Source organism: Paroedura picta, chromosome 13, assembly GCF_049243985.1.
Source record: "Paroedura picta isolate Pp20150507F chromosome 13, Ppicta_v3.0, whole genome shotgun sequence".
Classification (NCBI taxonomy): Eukaryota; Metazoa; Chordata; class Lepidosauria; order Squamata; family Gekkonidae; genus Paroedura; species Paroedura picta.
The window spans coordinates 18,817,509-18,841,736 of record NC_135381.1 but is presented as its reverse complement, the minus strand read 5'-3'; the positions used below and the strand labels follow the sequence as shown (position 1 = coordinate 18,841,736).

Sequence of the window (24,228 nt, the reverse complement as noted above, 5' to 3'; positions counted from 1 at the left end):
TGGCACAGTATCGCACCCCTTTCCCATCTTCAGGAATCTCTGCCTCTCCTACCTCATTGATTTCCAATTTTTGGACCGACTTCAGGGCACCAATCCAGTCTTCCATCTCCTTCCGATTCTCTGCACACAGGATGAGTTTTCGGAATGGTGTGATAACCTAGAGAAGAAGGTCTGCCTTGCATGAGCCACTAGGACTGACCAATCCGGACAAAGGAGAAGGAAGGAAGGCTTCCTGGGGAGTTGGACCCAAGCCTATGGGCTAGGAGACCAGAAAGGGACCATTTGAAAACCTACGGGACAGCCAGGCTCTCCCAGTCCCATGGGGCACAGGAGGAGGACCTACCGTGAAGCTGTTGTTAATATTCTTGGTGCTGGTTTCTGCTACACTGGCATCTGACAGGTCCACTTCATCAAAGATGAGAGACTGGAAAAACAAGGGAGACAGCAATGCCAGTTCCAGAGACAAGGCCTGGTCTGTTTAATCTTTTAGTCCAATAGTACAGCAGGCCTCCCGTCTGCTCTTCTTTTCATCCAAGATCCTTCCAGCTCTTAAAGGATCTCAAAATCCTGCCCAGAATCAAATGCTACACAAATGAAGAAAACCATGTTTTCTAGTAGCAGGCCTGCACATATTTTTAGTCCAGGTTTCTAGAGCACCTAGTTACAAGGGGATTCCCTGCCCTGTGGATGCAGCACTCCCAGGAGGTGAAAGTCAGCAATTTGGCCTAATCACTGCTCCCCAAAATACAGTGGCAAAAATCAATAAGGGGCAGGGTCCTGTATAAATCACAACGCAGAGAGAATGTGAGGAACAGCAGCTCTTTCTACCAACACAGCTCCATACTGTGAGAAGCGGCACCAGCCAAGCATTCCCTCCGAATGGCAGCAAGGACCTCGTTGTCTGAGGAAGCCACTCCCTGTGCCCAAAGAACCAGCCTTACCTTAGAATCCTTGGCGTAGTAGAGGGTCCGTCCGCGCAGTTTGAAGTACCTCCTCTTCCACCTCTGGAAGGAGCTTGTCTGCTTCAACAGGAGGCCTTCCTTCACGCTCTTCTGCAAATGAAGAAGAAAGGACACCATTCCCTGGCATTAGAACTCATCTTCAGAGCACTAGGCCTTCCGGGAAGAGCACATGTGGCTCCACTGGGTGCCCAGGGCTTTGTTTTCCCAGCCTGTGAACCGAGAACTGGTGGCTATCATGTTTGCACAGTACAATGGCAATCTAGGCTCCTGTGTCTTAACCAGCCCCTGTGTATAGCTACAGCCTCCAGCTGTTGCTTGGAGCTTATAATACCTGCTGAGACCCCCTGCCTGTTACCCCAAGGCCTACTTAGAGCATCAGATGCCCCAATCTACCTGAGAGAGCAACAGAAGCCCCTGTACACAGCGACTGCTAAGATGAACGCCTGTTCCCTTTGTCTGCAGCAGGAGCAAAAGGCTGTCTCTGGATAGCCACATATACCTCTGCCCACCTTACAGCTGCTTGAGACTTTGGCCTTTAGAATCAGCAAGGGCAACTCCAGGGTGAAGGAGGACAAAGGTGAGGGTTTTTTTTATTGCAAATGTTGAAGGCAAGCTGATAAAATACAAGGGCAGCATTAACCAGAAAAACCTGATCCTTGCACTGCTTTGAAAGGTGGAAAGAGCTTTGAAGATCAGCCAGCCCAGCCTGCTGTACTGACGCAGTCTCAGCTCATCATCCACAAGAACAATGTTCTAGCAAGGGCTGTGTTATACTCAGATGGCTTTCCAGCCATAGTTTAGGAAGACAAAGAAAGCAACAGTGCCTGGACACAGCTAAGCGATTCAAAGAGATGAATTAGGAAGTCCCTGGTTCAAATTCTGTTTCTGAAACACATTTACTAGGTGGCCTAAGACAAGCCACTTTTTTCAGCTTTAGCTCCTGCAAAGTTACAATTCAGGGCTGTTTCCACCTGCCTACCTCAGGGAGCTATAACAAGAATTACAGTGCTGGGCTCATTCCACACATATACTTTCAGTGTTCTTTTGCAGCTGGATTTTCCTGCATGCTAACGCAGGTGAAGTCCTTGGAATTGCCAAGTGCAATTATTAATAGCTAGGTTAGCATTAGTAATAATACAAGGCAGAACTAAAGCCTGCTGGAATATTTTGTTTTGCAGGGTTAACAGAAGGATTTTCAGTGGCAAGCACAGCTCTAAGACAAGGCTTGCCCAAGAGTCAAGAAACTTCACAGGAGGTGTAATTTGGTCCTCGGTTAGCTCCTCCCTCTGTCTTTCAACAAGAGAGAGAGAGAGAGAGAGAGATCACAGGCCATCCGGGGACTTGAGGAATGCTGCTGGGTTCCACTTCTGCCGGAGGCAGGCCAAAAAGGCTTCCCTTCCCACCTGATATACAAGAAACCTGCCCTGTTCCTATTTACTCAGCTCCCCAGGCTGTGTTTGCAGAGGATTAATCCTTGTTTGCCAAACATGAGCTGCTCCTTGAACTCACTACCACCACACAGCCCTCCCCAGCAGTATCCAAATGGTATTTAAATAAGATGCAAATCACAATCCTGTTCACGCTCTCTTCCTCCAATTAACCAGGAAGCTAATTGTGTCAAATACCAACGAACAATGCATCCATATTTAACCTGGGTTAATTCAGCATGCTGCTGAGGGGAAAAGGCACCAAGCGTGGCTGCAACTTGGGCTTCCCTCGACCTGGGAGTCCCTTGTTCAGAGACACTCACTCAGAAAGGTACTGCATACTTCAATTCACAAAGATGTCACTGCAGGACGCTTTATAGGAAGAGACATTTTGACTGGCACAGGATCATGGTGATAAATGCCCGAGAAGCCTGAACTTAGCATTCACGTTGTCTCTGGTTCAGAATTACTTGAGGATAGGAGAACAGAGCCCAGAGGGATCAGGTCAAGGGGCGATCCAGTCCAGCCAGCATCCTGCTGCTATCTTACAGAAGTCAACCAGATGGTGTCAAGATAATCTCAAGGTAGGTATGAAATGCTCCACAAAGACATACTGCTATACGACCTCTGAATATGGAGGTTTCCTTTACAGATCATATACACTATTCAGGGATGGCCGAACTATGGCTCTCCATATGTCTGTGAACTACAATTCCCATGAGCATTTGCCAACACATTCATCAGCCAACGGCAGCACATGACTGCATGGACTCATGGGAGTTGTAGTCCATGGACTTCTGGAGAGCCACCGTTTGCCCCTCCCCTCCCTGACAGCATAGTATAATAGTTAAAGTAGGGTTACCAGACATCCTTTTTTTAGGGGCATGTCTTCCTTTTTTGGTATCCATTCTCTTGGGGGCTGTTTTTTAAGAAACTGATGAAATGTCCTCTTTTGGGTTGGTCCCCAGTGGAGGCAAGCTTCAGCTTAAATAGTATGGGGTATTTAAAATAAGATTTGTAAAAGTGATCTGATGTTTGAAGCAGTCAGTGCAGAAATATGTCCTCTTTTTTGTTTTTCAAAATACCCTAGGTTTTGGATCAGGATCTGAGGCCTAGGTTTGAATCCTCAGTCTGCCATGGAAAATCACTGAGTGACCGTGGGCTGGCTGCTTTTTCTCAGATTAACCTTCCTCACAAGAATAAAACAGAGAGCAATGCTGTAAGCTACTTTGGAAGAAAACCAAGGCACTGATAGCTAAATGAATAAGATAAACTCCTTACAACACACTGCCCAGTTGCCCACGTAAACAGCGGGGCATGCTTCCTGCTTTGTATTAGGGAAATCAGCTATTGTCAGCTACAGAGTTTAGCTCACCCAGAACACCCCATCTGGGCCAACCCACATTTCCCTGTGTACCTAAGGACTCTGAAAATGAAAGGATCACAAAGTGCGTGAAAATCATAACTGGAAGACAAAGCACTCTTCCCACAGGAGGATCTGTAGAGCTAACAAAAAAGACTTTGGCAGGTGGGGAAAGACAGGCTAAAAAAAAAAAAACCTAACTAACTAACCCCTGGGTGCCCTGGAATATATGCACATTCTTCCCTAACCTAGGTAGCAATGATTCTAACCTTGTTTATTTCAAGTAGAACCAAGCAACTGTCATTGGGAGGCACATTCTGGGTAAATAGACACAAAAATCTATGCTTCTTTCCCTCTCTTTGCCTAGTGCAGGCTGCATTGCTCCCTCCCCCAGCTCTCCCTTACTGGCATCCAAGCAGCCTGGGACCTGAGAAGGAAGTAAAAATCTGAAAAGGACAATGGAAGAAGGTGTAAGAGGCGAAGTGCCTCCTTTTTAAAGGGCTTTGTGGCTATATACGCAGTGGACTTGCAAGTTTGTATTAGGGTAAGCACCCCATTGTTTCATTGAATTGAGCAGGGCCTCTTGTCTCCTAAAGTTTTGGCGAAGCAAAACCGAAAAGGGAAACCAAAACCCAACCTAACCTGAAAACTTACAAACCAAAAGGTTGAGCTGCAATACCTTTACATTAGAAAGACTAGTTGGAGAAACACCTATCAGTAAGTTACCACCATGTTTATATATATTAAATATATGAAATAAAAAAATACATTACACTAGATGTTTTTAAAATATATGCTCATTCTAACATGTTTTGAAAATTTATTTTTTCAGGATTTTTCTTTGCCACCCAGCAAGCCTTTTGGTGTTGATTTCATACAATAATTTGACCACTGAGGAAGACCTCTCAGGGTCGAAATGCTTTTGGTCCATTCTATGTTGGTCTATTCCATGTGCAGTTTGAAGTTTTTAAATTATGATGGTTATGTTTTTAATATGTTGAATTAGTGCACTTTATGTAATAAATATCTGAAAATTTTTAAAAATTATTCGTGGAGCTCAACCTTTTGGTTCCTAACTTTACCAAAGTTTTGGCCCCTTCCTCACGCTACGAACATTATAAGAACAATAAAGAGGAGATGGGGGCTGTGAGTGTTTGCAGCTGCACTTTCTCTGCATTGATGCCTGCACATTATGGAAATGGATGTGAGGCAAAAAAGCAACATTCAGCAAAAAAGCAGCAAGGGGTGGAATGGGGACACCTGGCAAACACCTGGCCCCTAAAGTTACAGGCCATTTTCCCAATTCAACTGCACACTGAAAACCGCCATGCCTCTGTTAAGAAGTACACTCCTCTTCGAGAGTCACCAGTATTGGATAGGGATGAAGCCAGGTACATCTTGTGCTTCACTTTGGGAGAGAGAAACCATGTATACAAGAGTCACTGCCATGTAACAGCTCCTCCAAACCCTGTGTGGAATGAAGCCCCCCACCCCCATCCCATGAACGTGCCTTTGAATAAAGAGAGAAGGAGACAGAGAGAGCACACAGGGGAAACACACAGCCGCATGCTGTGTGCAGTTGTCCAAACCTTGCCCTGTAGGATCACCAGCCTCTGGCCATGCGTTCCTTCTGTGCTCCTCGCTCCTCCATCGTCTCCTGGTCATTCATTCTTTCTGGGGGACAAGCATGCCTGGGGCTCCGCAGCACAGAGTCACAGAGCCCGTCTCCTCAATGGAGCCTCCCCAGCAAATGGGAGGCCTGCATGCAAAAGGAGCCACGCCTGCCTTTCCTGCTGTGCAGGTAAACGACGAGGAAGTGAGTCAGGGAAGCAGCAGGTGGACAGACAAGGGATAAAAATAGAGCCGAAGATGCTGGGAGAGGAAGACCGAGACCGGCAAGCAAGAACAGGGACACGTGTGCCTGGCTCCTTGCCGGGCCTGATGCTTTTTGCCACTGACGGAGGGGAACAATTGCTTGGAGACCTCACTGCACGACCGAAGGAGCCTCTCGGAACCTGCACATCATTCAGCGCAACCTCTTCAGGCACGGCCATAAGAGCAACAGTCCAATGTGGAGAACATGCTGCCGCGTTCCGCGCAGGGACTAAACCAGGGGTAGTCAAACTGCGGCCCTCCAGGTGTCCATGGACTACAATTCCCAGGAGCCCCCTGCCAGCAAATGCTGGCAGGGGGCTCCTGGGAATTGTAGTCCATGGACACCTGGAGGGCCGCAGTTTGACTACCCCTGGACTAAACGAAGTGCTAAAGGAGCCTTCTTGGCTCATACCTGCTGAGCGAGGCGATTGCTGCTGGAATCCATCCACAGCTCCAAGTTTCCCTTGCCTGGATCAGTCCACCCCGAGACCAGAGGTATCTCCTCTCCTAAATACACACTCAGATACCAACTCTCATAGTCTAAGGTTGCCAACTTCAGGTGGAGAAATTCCTGAGATTTGGGGGCACAGCCTGGAGAGGGTGGAGTTTGGGGAGGGGAAGAAGATCAGCAGGGATATGATGCCACAGAGTCTGCCTTCTGACACTGCCGTTTAATCCAGGGGAGCTGTTCTCTGTAGTCTGGAGGCCTGTTGTAATTCTAGGAGATTTCCAGGTCGCAGCTGGAGGGTGGCAACCCTACTTCTGGCATGGCTCCTGCAACGACACCTGAAGCATCATGGCCAGGCTGCCCTGACATCCCTGACAGTTTTTTGGCAGTCGGAAGCTTTTCATGCCCCTCCCCCACTTGGAAAGGGGGGCCAAAAACACAAGCACTCACCTCTGGCCCTGCCTGGCAATATGCAAGGGGGGAGGAACAAGGAAGCTGTCACCTGTAAGAAAACCCCTGAGCTTCTCAAGGCACAATATCCTTCTGATCTCAGAGGCCCCTTCACACACTACATTTTTAAAGACACAAGGTGTGAAGGAGGACAAATTGCACACGTAGAAGTGGTATCATAGATATAGGCTGACCTAAGAGCCAGGCCAGTTACCTTGTCAAATGTATACAGTATCAAGCCTAGGTTTGTTGGCATGTGTTTAATTTTTAATTACCGAGGTCCCATTTGCCTCACTTTGCCAAAAAGTCAATCCCTTCAAACGGTGAGGAGTAATTAAAAGTACAGTGCATAAAATCAAAACAGTACAAAATTATATCGTGATATTCCAGCAACAAAACAAAAACAAAAAACTTTAGTAGACCAAAGTTACACCTGAAAAGACAGGGGAAGGGTAGAGGAGTTGAACCAAATGCTTGACTTGAGGGAATGAAAAGGTCTTTGGCAAGCATCCCAAGGCCAAACAAGGAAGGCTCCAAACAAAATATGCAGTTGGCAAGAAGCAGAAGCAAGAAGCATCCATCTCATCACAAATGATAGGAGAGCCCAGAGGCAAACAAAAAGAAGGAAGAGGAGGAGGAGTTGGTTCTTATAAGCCATTTTTCTCTTCCAGGAGTCTCAAAGCAGCTTACAATCACCTTTCCTTTCCTCTCTGTGAGGGAGGTGAGGCTGAGAGAGGCCTGATATTACTGCTTGGTCAGAACATCTTTATCAGTACTGTGGCAAGCCCAGGATCACCCAGCTGGCTGCATGGCGGGGGGGGGGGGGAAGAGTGGGGATACAAACCCAGTTCGCCAGAGTAGAAGCTGGTGCTCCTAACCGCTACACCAAGCTGGCTCTCAGAGCAGCAGGAAACCCTTCAGATTCCCTAGGACCATACAATCATGTGCAGACCGGCCCACAGGGCACATGTAAAGCAACAACCTGCTTCTCTTAGATGAGGATTTCTGCTCTTCCCATGCACCGATCCCTCCCTCCCAGAGTAAAAACTCCATGAAGGGTGACGGATTATGGGAGTGAGCAAAAGCATCTCCTTAGGAGAGAAGTGATCAGGAGGATAATGGAACTGCTGCCCTTCTCCCCTCCCCCGCTGCAGCCCACCGTCATCTGGGGCTCAGCATTAACATCTGACACTTTCGCCCCAAACACTGATAAAGTAGCGAGGGTCAGTTTCTAGGCAGCCAGACTGGGTGTGTGGGCAGGAGCATCTCTTGTACAATCCCACAGTCTCACAACAGCACAAACCCCAAACCTTTTGCATTTGGTGACTGCAAATTAATCCAAGGGCAGTAGGAGCAGAGCTGGTCCCACGTTTTAGGGGGGGCCCTGGGCATACAGTGTGCAAGTGATTCAACCACCTGAGCAAGCTCAGCTGCCTGCATCACTTGCACACCTTTACCTGACAACACTCCATGCTACTCCATGCACCTGGGAGTGCTGCTGCCATTGACCACCAGGAGCGCCACCACTGTTCCCCCCCCCCACATGCCCTTCATCAATGCAGTTGGGAGCACGGGAACAGACAGGTGAGCCCTGGCAGCTGCCCTAATCCTAGGGTGTGCAGAGGCTAGCCCTGAGTGGGAGGATCTATCATGTTGTTTTCAGATTGCAATGGGGTGGCTTTGAGTATCTCCTTAAATAGCTGTGGCGGGGTGTGTACGAGACAGAATCTGGACTGATGCAAGAAAGGCTGAGCAGGGCTCAAAGAGCATCCTCCAGCCGTGGGGGTGGGGGGAGGACCCAGCTTTGCAACAGAAATACTATCAGAACATAGTGAGAAACCAAACCCTGTTTAAGACATCAATCCTGCCTCTTCTTCTGTGCTTCGAAATTAGGCTGCCTAATTTTTCTTACCTTTCTGAAGTGCATGAGTGCTATCTGATCATTCACTGCCTTATTAATTTTTGAAAGGAGGAGAAAGAGAGATTTCATGATGACATCACAGGCTTCAGCCAACCAGCACCATGCACTGCCAGCTTCCACCCTGCTTTCAGGGCCATCTCTCTCCAGAGATCTGCCCTGGAAAAAAAAAATAAACCGACAAGGATTCTTGCCCCTTATGTGGAACATCAACATAAAGGGCGAGAATCCTTGTTCCCTGCCCCCTCCCTCCTCCCCCCACCCCTCTCCTTACCTGCTGGCATGTTGTGCTGGGCTGGCCCCGCCCCCGCCAGCCTCCCAAGGCTGGCCTCTCTCTCTGGAGGGCAACAGCAGTCTCAGAAGACTGGCAAAGGCAGCAATGACGCCAGAGCAATGAGTGCGCCTCAGTGCTCTGGCGCCACTGTCGCATTCCATCTACTGGTGCAGTCCCTGGGGGCGGGACTACAGATGTCATGTCCATAGTATTCCGTTGGAGGGAGCGCGCCATTAAATGTTCCACATCAACAAGAGCAGTTGGGATTGGATGGAACGAAGGCCCTTCCAGAATAACCGTATCGTTCTGCCTTCACCCCGACACAGGAAGCATTGGTGCAATCTCCAGTTCTGCTCTCTGCAACTTCCGTTCCGTGCCTGTCTCTTTCTCTCAAGCTGTTTCCAGACAAATGTTGCAAAAACAAATCAAACCCAACAGGGGTAAAGGTTTTTCTATAGATGAGGACACCATGATTTGGCAGAACAAGGTCTCTTTCGCTCATACCGCCATAGCTGGCGTACCACAGCCACGAACACAATGCCTTGAGCCTCCTCGAGTCCCAGATGTGGGGAAGGGTAATCAGTGAGGAAGGGAATGAATAGAGTGTTACGGATTTCAAGGAACCAAGGGCAGAAACCACCAGGTTCCAAAAGGCTGCTTGCACCCTCACAGCCCATCAAAATGTAGACTCTTTCAAACAATCCCACATGGAGGCCAATAAATGGTCACTGCAGAAACAAGGGAACAAAGCAAGGCATCTCCACAGCTATCCCACAACCTACGGGGCATCCATACGTGAAGCATGAACGTCTTCCCAGATGTTCTTAAAGCTGAAATTGCTACAGGCAGTCCCAGTTCACATAAAGAAGGAAGGAGGGTCCCCCTCTTTCATTATGTACAGATCTTATCACAATGGCATCCCTGTGGGAAAGAAAGATACAACTACCTCTTTCTTCCCTCACATAGGGCTAAAAAGGAATCCAGAGGAAGCCACTTTGTTAAAAAAAAAATAGTTCACAGGGAAATGAAAAGAAGAAGAAGAAGAAGAAGAAGAAGAAGAAGAAGAAGAAGAAGAAGAAGAAGAAGAGTTGGTTCTTATATGCCGCTTTTCTCTACTCGAAGGAGTCTCAAAGCTGCTTCCAATCGCCTTCCCTTTCCTCTCCCCACAACTGACACCCCGTGAGAGAGCTGAGGCTGAGAGAGCCCTGATATTTCTGCTCAGTCAGAACAGCTCTACCTGAAGGAGTCTCAAAGCTGCTTCCAATCACCTTCCCTTTCCTCTCGCCTCAACAGACACCCTGTGAGGTGGGTGAGGCTGAGAGAGCCCTGATATCACTGCTCAGTCAGAACAGCTCTACCTGAAGGAGTCTCAAAGAGGCTTTCATTCGCCTTCCCTTTCCTCTCCCCTCAACAGACAACCTGTGAGGTGGGTGAGGCTGAGAGAGCCCTGATATTCCTGCTCAGTCAGAACTGGAATCCTTTCTCACCTGCATGAATGTCCATCCCACTTAGGGTTCCTGTAGCTGCTTTGGGTAGCCCCCCCTTCCTCTTGAGGAAAACATTCACATGACTGAGCATGTAGTTGTGGCCCTAACTGATGCTCCAATGATGGGAGCAGCCAGCAGTGTACAACCTACTGTGAACTCTGGCTCTGAAGTAGGACAGCAGGCAAACCAAGGAGGAAACTCTCGGTTTGCAGATCACAAGCCGCAGTGGCTGAGTCATTCATAACAGTTCCAGGCAGCACAACACAGAGGTGGAAGGGCGTGATCTTATCAGGGAGGAACTGCTAAAAATAGTCCTCGGCCTGGCCTAGAAGTACCACCACCACGCTGGGGAGGGGGAGAGGCCACACGGTCACAGGAGCAGGGCCACACTCCAACAAAAGGAAATTCAAGTTTCTGTGGGAACCTGCAAGGACTGGAGAAAACTGTACGGAAGATTCTAACAAAGATCTACCCTTTTAGGCCACAAACAGTGTGTTGGGATGCGCTCTCCTTCGTCGCAGGACCGGAAGCCTCAGAGCAGCACCCTATAAATTGTTCTGTGCCTCACTACAAGGCTGCCAGTGTGTCCCAAGTGCGTTCCCAGTTCTAGGCCTTCTTACCTGCCTCAGGCGCCTAACCAGATGTGACCTTTTCCTCCACGTACACTTAAAAATATCCCCAAGTGTGCCTTTACCTCCACCTGGTGAGACAAACACAAATTTCATTTCACTGCTTTCATTCCCTCCTACCCCAAATAGCTGCCACTTCAGGGGAAAACCTCCCTACTCCCAATGTGCTCAGCCCACTCGAGTCCATGAACTACCAGGATTCAAGCTAGATCTCTCTCTGTGTGCCCAGCACAGGTTGAGTGGCACAAGGAAGGAGAAGTGCCCTGATGGGATCCCTCAAAAGCAGGTTCCACATCCTTTTTGTACTGCAGTGTTGCAGCAGCTGGACAGTAGAAAAGTCATGGCTTTCCAACCTTGACCAGTCAAAAGGATGCAAACCTGTTGCAGAGACTCCCCAGGGCACCTTCTCTCCCTTCAGGATCCGCTGAGTTGTGCCAAGAATATCAAGAGGAACCCCAGCAACTCCCTCAGGCAACTGGGCGAAACACATTGACTGCTGTGTGTGTGTGTGGAGGGGAAAGGGGTGTCTTTTCTGATGCAGCAGCAGCTTATGCTAAAAAACGATGCTATTTCTTGGAGTCTGGATGGATCAAAGATCTTGACCTCTGGAATGCTCCAGCCAGACACTTACAAGTATCTGTAAGTGTACACATGGAAAATGCCATATGTGGTTAGGCCCTGTATCTTCACAAATCACTTGGGAATGTGACTTTGGTAACATGTACTCTATTTCAAACTGGGTGTCAGTATTTTCGAAGCAATACCACAAAAGAGATGTGACTTCCAAATACAGAAAATATGCTTTCTGGATTGTGGAGAGTCTTATAAAGAGATATTTGGAGGCACATAGCACTAGACCTAACGAAGTGGGTTCCCTCGTCCATCTTGCCTGCCAGCCTGTTTTGAATCTTCCATACAACACACTTCTTCAGAGAGAAAGAGGCAGCAATCTCTACTTCCTTGCTGGGTTGCTGATTCCCTTTGAAGCCCTAGGCTTTCTCCTCCAGCGGCTTCTCTGAACAGAGATAATCTTTCTTTTGATGATGGCACAGTGCCTCCCCCTCCTCCATCTGTATTCCATCCTACTCACACCTAAATCAGACAGGGTGATGTATTCTGACCATGATACACAATTGGTCATTTTAGACGGGTGCTTGAGATTGCCAAAATTCTGTTTCTCGGGATGCTCACCGCCCTCCAAACCCCACTTGAATCTCATCTCCTGCTAAACTGTTTTCATTTTATAGATTTTGGTAAGGGCAGCGGGGGTGGGGTGGGGGACCAGGAACAGTCACGTTCCAAGTGTTTGCTATTCATTGGTGACATCAGGCGCTCTCAGCCTACCCAGATAGCTGCCTTTATCCATCTGTGACAGAACAAACAACCTATTGGTTCAATTCTGCTCTGAAATTTCCTTGCCCGTCAAAAACACCTGTGTCATTGAGGTGACCTCAGAGCCGTGAATTCCAGTTCCGTGACAACACCCTAACACAGCATGGTTTGCCACCCTGGTCACTGCATCCCAACAAGACATCAAGAAGGAAGGGCCAGGCACAAAACCAAGCAATGCAGGAGCATTGCTTAGCTGGCCAAGAAGAAATTCTACCCCAAACATGGCCTGGTGTACCAACAAACCCCTCCTCCAAAAGGTTTCCTAGGAGACTATATTTTACGCAATCCCAACTCCCCACACACAAGCCCACACACTGTTGAGATAGCCCCTGATGCCTTGCCATACAGAGAGGGAACAACTGTCATATGTTTGGGGGACAGCAGGATTGCCCCCACTCAGTTCATCATGGCTGAGACGGAGACTTCCGAAAGAAACCACGAGATACATTCATAACATTTGCCCAACTGTCTTGAAGCCAGGAGGGTCCTTTGCTTTTCACCTCCCACTGAACCCAGCACAAGAAAACGAGACATACATGCTTGGTAGGAACAGCCCACCCTCATGAGTGCCTGGCCAACAGAAGGAAGAGCCAAAATACTTGGCAAGGAGGATGCAAAGTCCAGGTTTTGCATGCCAGCAACCAGAGGTTCATTCCAAACTCCTCCCTGGCAGAGACCCAGGAAAACAGCTGCCAGTCAGAGCAAGCAATATTCCCCGGATGGACTCTGCACAAGACACATTCACCAATTCATACCAGAGTGAACTCCCAAACTCCCCTATTAAGTTAAGGGTATGATTTCCTTACAGTTCTCTACATATATTCAGTCTTGGCTCAGTTCAAGACACTTCTAACAAGAGTTTGTGGGAGCAGTTAGGCAATCAAGGGCTTAAACTGCTTGAACACAAACTCACCAATACGTTTGAATGAATGTGATGGAGATTTGTATTCCTAACTCACATGTATAAACTCACGTTCCTGGCAGTGATCAGCCCCCACTCCTTGCTAATCCATCTCTGGCGACACCTTGGGAACTAGGCAGAATTGGGTGGAGTAAACAAAGGGAAGGGCTTGCATCTCCCCACTCCCCCCCCCCCATTCAAGAAATAACAATGTGGATTTCAGTTTTTGACAGTACAGGGAAGCTGTGCTCACCGATGGCCCCTCACATAGCAGCCAAGTGCCTAATAAGCCCTATTTATCGCCAGCCTCGCTCCCTCCATCTGCATAATAAACGGCTTCCTACAAGCCTTCCAACAGCACAATAAAGCCCATTACGGAAAGGCCTGCGGCTCTCTCTAATTGCTGCAAGCCACGGCAAACCTTCAGAGTAGGCACTGCCTCTTCAACCTCATTATTGCAAGCCACGGGAGGGAGAGGTAAGCCTTCTAACTTGCCACCAGGGTCAGATCCTGCTGCAGCTGGGAACTGTTCTAAACTTAGGGTGTATCATCAATGCAGTTTTCTCCAGTTCTGCCCCCAACTTCTTGGTTTCCTTGCCTGCAAGTCAGCTCACCCTGCCTCCCCATCAGGAAGCTGAATGCGGTGGGTGTGCTTTGCTCTTGGCAGGAGGTGGTTACAACACAATGTCGCCTGTAAACCCAGCGTTGTTAAGAGTTCAGAGCTAAAAGCAAGCAAGAAGCCTTTGTTTCCTTCCAATGTAAACACGGACCTAGAGACTCCGCATCCCTCCAAACAGCACTCTACTGAACTTACGAAGTCCCCCAACGTGGCAGAACAATAATGGGGAAAGGAAGGCCCAACCACAGCCTTGAACAAAGCATGTGAAAGCAACACCTCCACAGAGCCACCCATCAGCTTCACGTGTTAGACTTCCAAAAGGGCTATATTTGCTTAAATCGGGGATGCTCATTGGTCCACCTGTTGGCTCTTCAGGGTCTGGGTTTCGGCATCTTCTAATGCAGCGGTTCTCAACCAGAGGGTCACAACCTCTGGGTGGGTCAATTGACCCTTTTCCCAGGGGTCGCTGAGGCCGCCGCCACCGCTGCAGTGGCAGCAGTGGCCTTGGCGACCCAAAGGGGGGTCACGGCATTAGTAAGATTGAGAACCACTGTTCTACTGGTACCATCAGGAAGGCTTAAAAACTGCATAATATGAAGCCAAAACTTTGGGGAAACACACACTGCTCTACAGACTTCCATTTGTCCGGGTGGAAAGAGGGGCCACAGATAGTAAATGGCCTAACACCGGGGGGGGGGTGTGTGACTCAAACTGATCTTCCTACCCCGGCCTCAACTGTAGACCTGGTGGAAGAGCTCTATTTTGCAGGCCCTGTGGAATGCCAAAAGCTCCTGCAGGGACCCTAGCTCTCCTGGGAGCTCATTCCACCAGGTAGGGCCCAGGACTGAGGCCAGGTGTGCTTCCCTGGGGGTGGGAATGACCAGTAAGTTTGAACCCACAGAGCATAAGGCTCTGCCAGGGGCATAGGGCAACAGGCAGTCCCTCAGGTATGTGGGTTCCTGACCACGGAGGGCTGGTCGCTCTTAGGATGGACTCAGGAGTTAGAATGGGTCACAGCCGATTTCTAAGAGATGCCTAGAATCACAGAATTGCCTCTGCTTTAACTGAAAGATGCATTGACTTTCACAACAATTTGGAGCATGCCGAGTTGGGCTTTGAGTGCAAGGGGGATATACTCTGACTGCAGGGCTCCGTAGCATCTAACGTAGACGCAGGACTGCTGCCACCTCAGAGAAGAGGAGTACTGCATCTCCTTAATTAATGACACCTCCACACACAGTGATGGATGCTTGGAATATTCAACTGGGCCAAGAAATGTGCGGGGATGGCAAGAAATATGCTGAGCTGGGCCTGGCTCTTTGGCAGTGCTGGTAAGATGGTCAGCAGCTAGTGTTTGTGTGACTGGCCAGCCTCCTAGGGGTAGACTCATCAGGTGCCTGTGCCAGCCCTGGAAGGGAGGGGAGGGCTTGTGCTCCAGAATATTGTTCTGATTGGTGAGATGTAATTGCCTCTGCAGCCTGCTCCCCAGCCCAGCTGCTTTCCCCCTGGGCCTCCAATGGAGACACCTCTAATTGGGTTGCCACTTTCCATTGCAAAATCAAGACCCATTTTAAAGGGGGGGGAATCTTCTGCAGAGCAAGGACACAACCTTGGAGCCCCAATCTCATTAAGTGCAGGAAATGGGGCTATTGCCAGCTATTATTAGTCCACCTCTTACTCCCCTGGGAACTGCTCAAGAAGGAGAAGAGCCCAGTCTTTGGACATTTCCTTGTCCTTCTCGCAAAATGCTTATGCCCCTCTGGATTATCTGCATGGGGGAAATGTAGGATTTATTTAGGCTCAGGGGGAAAGGTGGGTGGTTTTGGGGGGAACCACCAGCTCCGCCTGGTTTCCTTTATTTCCATTGGAACTTTAGAACAAGCTCATCAACAAGGTTAAAACGACGTGTATTACCAGAGGAGCTTGGACTGCCATGCTCGAAAAGTCCCCAAATCTTTCATTAGGGAAGCCATATGGCATTATGCAAATAAGCTGCATCCCCTAATACTGACTTAATCTGCAGGTTTTCTTTTAGTAGCTTTTAAGTGAAGAATCTGATTTTGGACATACCCTGAAGAACGGTAAGAATGAAATTCACACTAAATAGCATCGCACTTAAAGCTGTTTAAAAAACAAAACAAAACAAAACCTTAACACTACTGTCCAATATCAGCATCCACAGGCTCATTTGAAGAAAGAAATCTGAGTGGTCTAATGCTTAAAGCATGGGACTTGCATCGGGTTCGAATCCCTGCTGTGCCATAGAAGACTGCTGGGTGACCCTGGGCCAGTCATTGTCTCTCAGCCTAATCGACCTCGCAGGGTTGTTAAGAAGATAAAATAGATGAGGTGGGAATAATGTAAGCCCCTTTGGGGCCCCACTGAAGAAAACGGAAACATATAAATGAAGTAAATAAATAAGTACCCAGTTACTTCAATGCCCTTGGTGAAATTGGGGGCATTTAGCTGGACAATCTTCATATTCCATAAGTGGAAAGCAAAAGGAGTATGTGTGTGTGTGTGTGTGTGTGAGGAAGGGGAGACATTCAATGGATTGCTGTACAGTTTCCCCCAAATCAGCAAGAACTTACATGGCTTCTGCCAGAGGAGGCATTCTGTATAACACGAATGTTATACAGAAGTATATAACATGCATGCTTCTATTGTATGCCTGCTTCTATGCAGATAAAACAATAATTAGCTGCTCGCTTAGAAATGACATAGTGTAGAGGTAAAGGAAGCGAGCTGGGAAGACCCCAAATCTCAGCTCAACCTGTATCCATGCAGTGGTCTCATGTAAACCTCAGCCTAACTGTGGGAGAGGGTTACAACACAGCACAAGCTTCCACTGCGTTACCAAGATGGTTCAGAGGCATTTGAAACATGCTCTCTGCATATCACTTCGGGGACAGGTTTGCCCAAGTCAACTTCAAAGTGGCATTCTGAGATGACCCCCATTCACAGCCAGGCTTTGTGTAGGACAACCATCAAAAGTGGCACAGGAGAACAAGCGCTGCATTTGGCTCAATTCCCAGCCCAGCCTCAAAGCTCATTGGGTGGCCCCCTTGGGCAAGTTAAGTGGCACAAACACCATCGCTCAGGCTAACCTAATTTCACGTGGCTGTCGAGAGGCTAGATCACTGTTCCCAGCTCCTGGGAGAAAGGGCAGGGCACAAGATGGAGAGAAGGCTCATCACTTCCTCCTGTCAACGGAGCCCGAATAAGTTTAGTGCAGCTCAGCTGCGGCCGCTGCCAGAGGGCCTCTCTCGGCTACAGAAGCGCTCTCCAGGGTGCTGGGAACAGCCTCTCCTCGCCCTGCGTAGCCAGAGAGAAGGAAAAGCCTGTCCAGGCAAGGCAATCCGTTCAGAGACTTCGCTGAGCACTCCTCCACTGTGCCGCTCCAGCAGCAGCAGCAGCACTCAGGCGCTACTCTGCCTCCCATTCACAAAAGCACTCCAGGCCAGGTGCTCCGGGAATATCCTTGGCACGCCTCCCTTTAGGCCTGGCAGAAGCAAGGTGAAGCAGGGCAGTGGAGTCTCATCCCCCGGACTCTCTGCTCAGAAAAAGCCTGGTTAACCCCGAAGCCTCCAGAGCGCGAGCAAATAATGCTTTGGCTTGTGGTGCCCAGGCAGATGGCAATTGCAGGCAACCGGGCTTCTCTCACTGCTGGAGACTGCAGTGGTGAGTCATCACCAGGCAATACACTGAGGGACGTGCAGCTGCAGAATCCCCAGCCCCACAAGAGCCTTCAATTCACTTTTTGGGCCACGAGCAGCTTCTCAGAGCTTCTGTCTAATGAGGGCGACCCAAAATATGTTTTCAGGCATTTAAGACATCCGGATGCCCAAAACGACAGTAGAAGGAAGCATATTCCGTGGGTTCCTGCCTCTTCAAGATTGGTGGTGGGGAATAACAACCTGAAAGGTCCAAGAGAACATGTTTTTGCCTCATCTAAATATAGTCTACTTCAGGGGATGAGTATCGCGTCTATTCTACACTTATGGCTCTAGAACTAAATACAGCTCTTTTAAAAAGAAAATTCAACGTCGAAGGTATAATGGAGGGGTAGGTGGGATGATAAATAACCTGCATAAAGGGAAGGGCAAGAAAAGATTAATGTGAGACTAAAAGGGTTTCTTAGACATGGTTCGTCAAAAGGGAAATGATAGAGGTGAATAGATGCCTATAATACAAGTGTGAACCATGCACAAGTGTATGTCAGTGTGCTTAAAACAAACGTGCAGGGTGATTGTGTGTATATTTATTGCTAAGGAAGGACACAAGAATCAGTGTTTGGGTTGTAGAGACTTAACTTGTTAATGAATATATTATTTAATACTGCATAATATTCTGATATATTTTTAATTATGCAAATACCACTTTTTTATACCACTTTCTTATTGTTTGATGGCTCTGATTTCTGGTTCTTTGACTGTAAAGGTTCTTGATGCCTTTCTACATGTTTTCTTCCATTTGGTCTGCAGATAAAATGTCCGTACATTCCTACATCTTTCTTTTATCAGTTACATAAAAAGAAATACGGAGCACCCCAGGAAATTTTTCTTACGAAGGTTACTTAAACACATAAACAAAATGTACAAATGAATTCTGGAATGCAGAATGAAACTTTTACACTGAACGAGCATGGAAATTGCAAAATGAATGGTTTTAGTTAATTCTGGAAGGCATAGGAGAAATGCTTTGCATTCACCTCACTATTTTATCTGATAAGAGGGACAAAGAATCAATGTTTGAAGTCACCTGAAAATTACAAACACATGGCAGCATTTTCTTGGGAATCCTTTAAAAAAACATACAAAAATGCAGCTCTAAAAGAGCCAGCATGGTGTAGTGGTTAGGACTGTAGATTTGTAATCTGGTTTGAATCCACACTCCCCCACATGCAACCAGCTGGGTGACCTTGGGCTCGGCACAGCACTTATAGAGCCGTTCAGACAGAGCAGTAATATCAGGGCTCTCTGTCTCACCTCCCTCACAGAGTGTCTGTTGTGGGGAGAGGAAAGGAAAGGCGACTGGAAGCCGCTTTGAGACTCCTTTTGCTACAAAGCGGCCTATAAGAACCAGCTCTTCTTTTCTGAGAATAAAAGCTTGTTGAAAGAACTGGAAAATCACCAAAATATCAACTACTTTTTAAAGGAATTCAGGACTGGGGTGAAGAACATAAAAGTTATGTTCTAAGGCTCATTAATGTTACATGTTTCCAGACAAAGTGAGTAGATGAACATTACTAAATCTAGAATTATGAACAAGACTTGCAGTAGAAAAAGCACCACAGAGAAGCCACTAATTTCAAAATCTCTAAATACTCAGATTAACAAAAAAGCTTTTAAATGAATCCCTCACTAAAGGTTCCTTTTCAGTGACATTACTATGAATTTTGTTTTTTTTTTCTGAAGGAAGACAACAATTCCCACAATGGAGATATGTCTTGGGCCCAGAGCTATTCAATTTTTTAAAGTGATCTATACTCTCTTGAATTAAGAGGTAGCTAATTTTTGAAAATATTAAGCTACCCAGGAAGGTGAACTCCAGAACTCACTGAAACCTCTCCGAATGAGATGAATGAGCAAAATGCCCAGCAAATGAGCCATTCCTGATCTTTAGCAAACAGGTGCCTTCCTATGGATGCTTTATTGATTTGCTTTAGTGATTAAATTTTTAATAAACCATCTCAAAAGCTGTCATGCTGAGAGGCGGGGGATCTCCATTTTAAAAATTAACAAGGTTTGATGAAAATAAGTAGTCCAAAAAGAGCGATGCATATAGATGCCCTGGGCATTGCCGGTCGATTAGCTGTAGTTTGTGACATGCTATTCACAATGCTGTTCCTTGGCCATCTAAGCACCAAGCCATCCCATTTCCCCTTCTAAGCCAGGGGTAGCCAGCCTGTGGTCCTCCAGATGTTCATGGACTACAATTCCCATGAGCCGTTGCCAGCAAACGCTGGCAGGGTGTCATGGGAATTGTAGTCCAAGAATATCTGGAGGACCACAGGTTGACTACCCCTGTTCTAAGCAACTTCCCCACAAATTAGTGCCACCCCATGTTTACAAGCAGGAGCCAATACTGAAGAATCCTTCAGGGTCAGAGAAGGCCTTGATGCTTTGGGCACACGTCTGAACAAGGAGGAATTATAAAGCTGTCCGATTTACCCCTTACAGTGCACTCCAGAAACTGGCTTTGTCCCCCACCTGTTCTTGAAGCATTCAGCAAAGACAAGGAGAACGAGCCAGTTTGGTGCCGTGGTTAGGAGTGCAGACTTCTAATCTGGCAATTCGGGTTTGATTCTGCACTCCCTCACATGCAACCAGCTGGGTGACCTTGGGCTCGCCACGGCACTGATAAAACTGTTCTGACTGAGCAGTGATATCAGGGTTCTCTCAGCCTCACCCACCCCACAGGGTGTCTGTTGTGGGGAGAGGAAAGGGAAGGCGACTGTAAGCTGCTTTGAGCTTCCTTCAGGTAGAGAAAAGCAGCAAGTAAGAACCAACTCTTCTTCTTCAGTAATATCAGGGATCTCTCAGTCTCACCCACCTCACAGGGTGTCTGTTGTGGGGAGAGGAAAGGGAAGGTGACTTTAAGCTGCTTTGAGCCTCCTTTAGGTAGAGAAAAGCGGCATATAAGAACCAACTCTCTTCTTCTTCTTCTTCTTCTTCTTCTAAAGACAGGTTAGGCTGCAGGGTTCTGGTTCACGGGCTGTGCTCCACACCAACTGCGTGGAGAAAGGGAAATCTACAAATACCTTTCTTGACCCTTCAAAATGATCTGCTGTGGTGTTGAGGACTGACACAGCTTTGCTAAGCCTTGTGGGGAAATAATGCGTATTCCATAAGGCCAAAGGCCTCAGGTACCTCACACAAGGCTGACACACATCTCCCACTGATATTCTACTAAGAAATCCTCAGGCTTGATGCCCCGTGATGTCTGTTTTCAAGGTGAACAGTTTTTAGCAGTCTGCCTTCACTAGCCTTTACTATCCAATCCTGTACTTTGCCATAACAGAAGAGTATGTGGAATGACATGGCTGGGCAGGGGGAATAGCTCACCTGGGCTTTGATTCTGGAGCAAAACAGCCCTCCTTTCAACCCAAGCCTGCCACTACTGGGAACATCATGGTGGGCTGTCTTGCTCTTAGATCAGAGGCTGTACACACTTTGAAAAAAATCATCAGCAACCTACATCAGGGAGCTACTCTGGATGGCTCCCAGTGTTCACAGAATATCCTCAGTAAAAATGACCAGCCTAAAATGCTATTAGGAAATGAACAGGGAGCGCCGTGTTCCAACTTCCTGTGCCTCTTTCTTGGCCAGCTTTTCTGGCATCTTTCATGATAACTCCCCCCCACCGCCCGCTTTAGCATTGCCCAGTTTTTGATTTCTCATCTGTCAGTTTGCAACAAGCTGTGTTCCCATCTGCAAATAGAAATTCTCAGACCTGTTTGTCCAAATTCCTTAGTTGCTGTAGTCCTAACTTCAAGGGTAGGACACCAGCTTCCCCAGAATGGAACACCCTCCCAGTGTGGAACACCAAGGCATGGCTGGCAGGGTGGAAATTGGTGCTCTTCTCATCACCCACCCAATGAGCGAACGTAGAGATGCTGGTTTACATGCACAAACATCTAATCATTTGTCAATAATGCTGTCCGTCTCAAGGCTGCTGCAAACAGCTGGGGATGGATTTCAGAGCACACTCATCAGCTAATTTTTGTAATGGCTCAGAATTGATTTCTTTCCCCTATTGTCTCCAAGAAACAATAAAGCATCTTCCAATTGCTTTTCTCTCTATCATGTCTCTGCCTCATACATGAGCATCTTAAATAATTTTCTGTAGTCCCTGCAGTCTTCTCCTAGGAAGACGGCACAGGTAAGAGTTCAGCTGTTTTGGCTACAAAGGAATAATTCCAACCTAACTCACAAAATAACTCCTTTCCTGATGAAGGGAGCTTTGACTCTCAAAAGCTCATCCCCCGATAATCTTGTTGGTCTCTGAAGTGCTACTGGACAAATCTAGCTGTTCCACAAAATAACATTAGCTTTGGATCACAAAATCCACATAGGTTCTGCAAGAAAAGTTCAAAAGGCACAAACAGGTCTGTATTTCAGGACGTGGATATTGCTTGCAAATTCTCACTTTGAATTTTGCTTTACTTTTTATTATTGTTATATTGCCAAATCAGTTCTTAGACCCAATCCCAAACTGCTATTGTTTTTTTTTTTAAATCAGAGAAAGGCCTAACTGGACTCCTCTTTTTAAAAAATTCAACAGTGATGAAGTGGTTTCTTGCCAGAGTCCATGGTTAGAGGTTTTGTGGCTGATTCTACATAGTGATTTAGGGATACAAAGAGCTAATGTAGACCTGCAGGTGTGATCACAGATGGTTGAGAGGTCACAGAAAAGCCAGAGTGACCCATTCGTTTCTCCAGTGAATGTCTCTTAGGGTACATCAACATTTGGATGGATGAGTTCTAAGTCTTCGCTGAAGTGAGAACCTCGCTAGGAAATGGCGACTGGCGCTCGATCATTAGTCATGTGCAGCTAAATGAATCAAACCCAAAGCAAGACCCATAGAAAGGAAATGGGGAATTGCTCCATTAATCGAGACTATCTGACCTTTTAGAGACATGAGCAAAGAAAGATCAACGTGACCAAATCCATTCTTGGTCATCTAAGCCCTTCAGCATGTCTCTGACACGGGTCAGTTCTGGATTCTTGTAGCAAAACACCCGGAGCAAGGTGACAGCCAGTTTAGGGATACTCTGCAAAGGTGGACATTCCAACCCTCTATATAAGTTGAGGTTCATTGAAGCTGAATGGCTCACCAGCCAATATTTGCAAAGAACTTGCATTTTAAGAGATTGATTGGGGCTATCCTCAGGAGGGCTGTTCACCTGTCCTTCAGACATTACCCTCATCCACCTGGCAGGGAGACTTCTGGGGAGAGTTTAAGCTCAGGAGCAGCAACGCCACACCAATCCCACACCAATCCCACCGGCTCCCACCACAGGGAGAATTTCCCACATGGACAGCAGCTTCCTAGGAAAGCATGCAGCAGACCGGCCGCCTCGCTGAGCAACACAAGACCACTTGGCTCCCAGTGACCCATCCAGGTTCAGACCCTGGTCAGTTTTCCAATGCAGAAGAGAGTTTGACTCAGAGGCAGGCAACACCCCCCCCCCTCCCAGCAAGCAGCATAGCAGTTCTGTCCACTGACCCCCTCCACCCACCGGACCCAGAAGCCGCTCCTTTACCTTGGTCCTCATCTGGCCGGAGGTGGACACTTTGCGGATGAGCTTGTGGGAGCCCCCGTCCTGTTCCCCCTCGCTATCCGAGGACTCTTCTCCAGCTGCCTCGCCGGGTGTCAGACGGTCCATTTCCAGGGAGGAGACCGATTCCCGGCCCTTGCGCAGGAACAGCTCCCCCGGGGGCGCCAGCTTCTCAGCCATCTTCGGCGGGAGGGAGGGAGAGAGGGCGGCTGTCCAAAGGGCGCGCTCCTGGAGGGGACAGAGGAGAGCCCTCGAGGCAGGCTCGGGCCCACGGGGAGGGCGGGAGGGGGGGAGGAGGAGGCGGAGCCTCGCACAGCCGCGCCGAGGGAGGGAAGGAGGGAAGGGGGGGGGGCTGGAACGGCCCCGAAGATGCTCCGAGGCAGCCTCTCCTCGAGCCCCCCCCCAAAAAAAAACCCCACACCCCCTCCTCCCCTCCTGCGTAAGCGCGCGCGCCGGCGGCTCCTTCCTCTTTTTAGCCCGCGGCCGGTAAACAGCGTGCCCCGCAGCGGCTCCGGAGCTGCCCCCTCAGCTCCCGGCTTGGCTACGGAGAACCCCCCTCCCTCCCCCCGCCTCCCGCCCCCACTTCCCACCCCGGCCGGCCGGCCTGTTTGCTTGCTCGGGCGGAGTCGCCAGCATCCCCGCCACGCTGCCGCAGCCCAGCCGGCGAACAGGTGGTTGCTTGCCCGCTCGCCTCGGTCCACTCTCGCTCCTTGGCGTCCCCGACCCACCTGCCTCCGGGGCCGGGACGAGGCTGCCTTGCTCGGGGCTCCGGCGTCGCCTGCAGCGCCGCGGGGGAGCGCGCGTGCCCGTCCTCCGGCCCGCCAGGCGCGGCGCAACTCAGCTTCCAGGCAGCTCGGCGGGGCTCAGGCGAGGCAGCCCAGCAACAGCCCCACAGCCGCCGCCGCCGCCGCCGCCGCGTCCACACGTGTTGCTTCCTCGCCCGCCCCGCGAGCGCCGCTTCAGCGGTCCAGGCCAAGGCAGGCGAGGCGGGCGAGGAGGCGCCGCGCACGCAGCCGCCCCCCGCAGCACTGCAGTGTCGCCCGCCTCCCCCCCCCCAATAAAAACCCTCTTCCCCGCCCCCTCCTCCGAACTGAGTCAGGCCGGAGTGCGGAGAGCGAGGCACACCAGCTGCCTCCCGAGCAAGATGCCCGGCTTGGTTTTAATCCGAATTAACGAATTAATCCGTCTTCATAATTGTG

The 24,228-nt window shown here is 48.8% G+C and overlaps 1 protein-coding gene across 5 annotated transcripts in view; it reads right to left on the bottom strand.

Annotated features, from left to right (window-relative positions):
* The window catches only part of DGKK (diacylglycerol kinase kappa), a 53,939-nt gene extending 29,940 nt beyond the window's left edge, over positions 1-23,999 (bottom strand). For 3 of the 5 annotated variants that reach the window (XM_077307501.1, XM_077307504.1, XM_077307502.1), the window contains exons 1-5: positions 23,758-23,999; positions 23,015-23,257; positions 942-1,052; positions 344-424; positions 53-157 (exon numbers count right to left, since the gene is read on the bottom strand). In XM_077307501.1, coding sequence (XP_077163616.1) covers positions 53-157; positions 344-424; positions 942-1,052; positions 23,015-23,209 — 492 coding nt within the window. In that variant the 5' untranslated portion in view covers positions 23,210-23,257; positions 23,758-23,999. Of the gene's footprint in view, positions 1-52; positions 158-343; positions 425-941; positions 1,053-1,355; positions 1,473-5,341; positions 5,526-23,014; positions 23,258-23,757 lie in introns of those variants that run through there. The other 2 variants (XM_077307506.1, XM_077307503.1) reach the window with 2 other exon arrangements.
* Positions 24,000-24,228: the final 229 nt, after the last annotated feature.